At 36.8% G+C, this 4,645-nt stretch overlaps 1 protein-coding gene across 1 annotated transcript; it reads left to right on the plus strand.

The window, feature by feature from the left end:
• The first annotated feature begins 260 nt into the window (after positions 1–260).
• Positions 261–4,078, plus strand: LOC106756469. The gene is made up of 6 exons (XM_014638912.2): positions 261–1,148; positions 1,277–1,485; positions 2,069–2,291; positions 3,065–3,150; positions 3,293–3,384; positions 3,516–4,078. The coding sequence occupies exons 1-6, from the start codon at positions 1,053–1,055 to the stop codon at positions 3,755–3,757; spliced, it is 948 nt and encodes a 315-aa protein (XP_014494398.1). The 5' UTR covers positions 261–1,052; the 3' UTR covers positions 3,758–4,078.
• The last annotated feature ends 567 nt before the right edge of the window (positions 4,079–4,645 follow it).

A 4,645-nucleotide genomic window follows, 5' to 3' on the forward strand; every position in this document is an offset into this window, starting at 1 on the left:
CGTTTCCTATGACAAAAATTTAATCTTTAAAATTTAATGTCTTTTCTTTTAAAAAAGGTAATTCCGAATTAATCTAAAATGTCACGGTAAAAATTAATTGTGCATTGAAGTTTGGAATTAAAGATAATTAGCAGACTAATTCTTGACAAAACATGATTAGATTAGCTAGAAAATGAGAAAGAAAAAGCTGAGTATATAATCTGAGACAGAGAGAGAAGCATGAATTTGAGAAATGTTACAGATTTGGTGTTCGCGTGTGACGCGGTAAAGGAAAATGCTCTTATATATCTATTCTACATTTCCAGTTCTTCACATTTCATCATAAATTCGCACTTTCTAGAAACCAAACAAGTCCCTTCTTCTTCGCTTCTGTTTCTTTGGATATTTCTGAACCAAACCATTTTCGTTTTTTTTTTCTGCCTTCCTCCATCCTCTTCCCATACCTCTGACTCCTTCTTTCTGTTCACTTTTCTTTCTTCCACCTTTTCACTTCATCTCAGACAAAACAAACACGGGTTTCTCTGCAAGACTTTTTTTTCCCCCTTAAAATAAGAAAATATTCCCTTAGTTTCGTTTCTTTCAATCTACCGTGTCTTTGTGTGTTGTGTTCTTGGCCTTCTTGGTTTAAGGTTAAAGCGTCAGCGTGTTGTCTTTCCTTAAATGTCCAACAAAGAAGGCTTGCCTTGAGTTTTCTTCAAGACTTGGTTTATCAAACTACGAAACAGAGAAAGAGTTGCGATTGTTTGTTTACGTAACTTTGTGCTGAATTCGAAACGTTTCTATTGGCCAAGTCACTGCTTGTTAAAACAGGGAGATTGTTAAAGCAGATTAAAAAGACAGCTAGATTGAGATTTTTGCGGGCAAAAATTCGGTGTTCTAACGCCAAAAAAAATAAACAAGACTTTGACTCTTAGCTGTTTGGATTTTAATTCTCTTTCTTTTCTCCCATTGAGCTCGAAGTTAAAAAAATCCCAACTTTGTTTTCCCCTTGTCTTCGTTCTCATTGTGAGAGAAGTTGCTGAATCTCCTTCGTCTCTTTTCTCTCTGACATCATGATTTTCGATAAAGGGTCAATGCAATCTAAGTCTAACCTCGACTGCTTCCTCCGCTGTACGACACCTATTGTTCCGTCTCAGTTTCTTCCCAAGGTGTTACTTTCATTTGTTGTCTGTATTTTGTTTGATTTTGTTTTCTGGTGGTTTCATTCTGTTTTGGATTCCGTCGTTGTGATCGTGGGTTGTCTCTGATCTTGAGTTTTTGTTTTTTTTTCCGACAGCACGAGATTCGAAACCTTAACCGTTTGTGGCACCCCTGGGAGAGAGAAGCGGTTGAGTACTTCACTTTGGGCGATCTCTGGAATCGGTTCGACGAATGGAGTGCTTACGGAGCTGGAGTTCCCATTTCCTTGTCCAATGAGGAGACACTTGTTCAGTACTATGTTCCTTACCTTTCCGCAATTCAAATATTCACCAGCAGCACTTTCAGGTATGTTATACATGTGCACATGAAGATAATCAAGATACCCATGTTGTGGGGTTGTTCAATTTTTGAACTTTTGATGAAATCAAAGTCCGAGGGTTTTTTCATTGATGTCCCAAATAAGCATATTTTATCTCCAACTGGTACTCGACGAATGTGACTCAATTGGCAATAATACATGTAAATATTGTGGGAAGAATTTAAATTTGATTTCTGCATAATCCATCTTCAGAAGTAGTTTTAACTCTTGAGTGTAATTAATTGTCAGACCAAATATTAACAGGGAGGCGCAGAATTTGATGTTTACAGAACACGAGATTTAAGTGTAACGAGTTTTGATCGTAGATTAGTCTCATAACTGATATACTCTGATGTTGTACTAGAGAGTGGTTAAAAAAGACGAGAATATTTGGTGTGTTCATGTGAATGTTGTGGTGGTCAAAGTTTTAGGATGTTCGGTTTGAAGTGATTTTTGTGACTTATGCCGTGGTAGGTTCTAGGCTTGATGATTGGTTGTGGCAATATGATAAATCATTGGTTGAAGAGGAGCGTGGTGGATAAATTTGAATTGGGTGTTTGTTCTTTTCAGGGAAGAGACAGAGTCAGGTGAGTGTGAGACAAGGGATTCGTACAGCGATTCCTACAGTGAAGAGAGTGAGTGTGATAAGCTATGGAGGTGGGATGGAACTTCATCAGAGGAGGGAGGATCTGAGCATGATTGTTTGTGGCACATGAATGATCGATTGGGTCATCTTTACTTTCAGTATTTTGAAAGATCAACTCCATATGGGAGAGTCCCTCTAATGGATAAGGTGCGTTGTTTTGTTCTTGTTGGCCATTTCTGACATTTGCATATTTCTCATTGATTTCTTATTTCTGTTATCTGATGTTGCCGAACAGCATTTCATTTCATATATATCTGGATTCTGATTTTGGTGTTCTTGATGAAATGAGAACCAACAGATTAAGCATAAGGAGGAAATAGGGAATGTTCTTTTTTAGAAAGGTGTGTTGTAATCACTAAAAATCTCTTGTGATAGGGCATCCCTAAAAGGTTAACTGTGACTTTTGACTTATCAATGTGAATCCAGAGAACTCATTTTTCTCTGCTCATAATAATAACATAGCACTTTCATGTCTAGTCTCTGCCATCTCTTTCTTCTGTGGAACCCCCCACCTCCCTTCTTCAACCTAATTAAATTATTATTATTCTTATTTTGATGCTTCTTCAGCATATGTTCTTCTTCCAAAACCTTCTGCCGGATGTTGTTTTCACTTTTCTGTGTTTGGATTCTTCTGATCGACATTAAAAAAATAAAAACCCTTCAAAATAGATTAACTTATCTTCACATCAACACGAAAGAAGCCTTAAAGAATCAAAATTAACTCTACAACAACAATGTCAAGGCTTCAAAATTAGAAAGTACAGGTGATGGTTGTAATGTAACGTAACAAATCACGGAGATTCTGGTCTGTGATACCTTCAGAATACGTGTTTTTACATGTGTACATGTGATTAAGATTAAGATTTTAATCGGTGGACCCAACACTGATGGCGACCAAATATTTTTTTAATGGTTTTCAGATCAGTGGGTTAGCAGAAAGATACCCAGGGTTGATGTCACTGAGAAGTGTAGACCTTTCCCCAGCAAGTTGGATGGCAGTTGCATGGTAATTAATATTCTTAACACGGTGTATAATCTTATATGATTCTCATGGTCGGTTAAATAAATTAAAGGTGTATCCTTAATTCTCGGCAGGCATTGTGATAGAGTTTTTAGGCATTTATTAAGTTAATCGCTACTGTTTTCAGGTACCCCATATATCATATTCCAATGGGAAGAACAATTAAAGATCTCTCAACATGCTTCTTGACTTACCACACACTGTCATCTTCATTCCAAGGTATAGTTATCATTGAACTCTTATTCATGCTTGACACCCCTTTTGAAAATTGAGAAGAAAAACATAAAAAGAAAAAAACTTTGGAAAGAGAATATGCACTGAGTGGAAGTTTTACTGATGATGTGTGATAGATATGGATGTGGATGATGATACCGGAGGAGGGAAAGAGAAGAGAAAAGAAGGTGAAGGAATTTCGCTGGCAGCATTTGGTTTGGCCACGTATAAGATGCAAGGGAATTTGTGGGTCTCAGGGAATTGTGGTAGGGACCAAGAAAGACTGGTCTCACTGTTGAGCGTGGCAGATTCATGGTTGAAGCAACTAAGGGTCCAACATCATGACTTTAATTACTTCATGGGCATTCGGCATGGCTGAGACAATTAATGCTCTGCTTTACCAGTTCATCTCTCAAATCACTAATCCTCCTTTTTCGGATGCTTCCACCATTAATTGCACCCCTGTTTTTCCTTATCAGGATTTGTAATTGTAATTGTAATTCTAGTTCTAGTTCTTGGATTAGGACCCTTGTAAAGGGTACCCTGAATGAGTTGACTCCTTTCAATGTAGAGTGGTAGGTGAGGAGGCCATAGTTACTTATATGATCATGTGAGAGTGAGAGTGAGATTGCATACAACTTTGAACTTGGATTTTGTATTTATATCTATAAATATATGTATGTATGTATCTATGGATGAATGACTTTGCTATTGACCATTTATGACACTGTAGTACAGACGTGGAATGTTTCTGCAAATGCCACGTATTGCCATGAACATTATTTTATGGTAGTTGTTTTGGTTTGGTACGAAGAAACAAGAGTTAAAGAATGCAATCTGATGAAGCGGTTGGACATTTTGGTTGTGGGCTTTATTTGCGCGTGGGCCCATCATTATACAGAACATAGCACATGGAGTACCCTAATTCTGCTTTTATAAAATACGGTTGTGATATGAGCATAAATATCCTCACCTAGATTTTGGAGCCAAAAATTATAAATTCATTTCATAATTATCCAGATCCACGTGCGGTGTTAGGTTGCCGCGTGCGTCTTCTTATTCAATTTTATAAAATTTACACTTTTAATTTCTTGGGCCTATTTTATACTATTTTATTTGCAATTAAATTGTATTAATCGTTAATTTTATTTTTTTTTAACAATTACCCAATCAACATTGTTAAATGTTGCTCTAAGATAATTTCGTATGATGAATTTTGAAGAGATAAACCCGTGAGTGATGAAAACTAGTATTGAAATCTACGTGA

The sequence above is a fragment of the Vigna radiata genome, chromosome 2 (genome assembly GCF_000741045.1).
Source record: "Vigna radiata var. radiata cultivar VC1973A chromosome 2, Vradiata_ver6, whole genome shotgun sequence".
In the NCBI taxonomy this organism is placed as follows: Eukaryota; Viridiplantae; Streptophyta; class Magnoliopsida; order Fabales; family Fabaceae; genus Vigna; species Vigna radiata.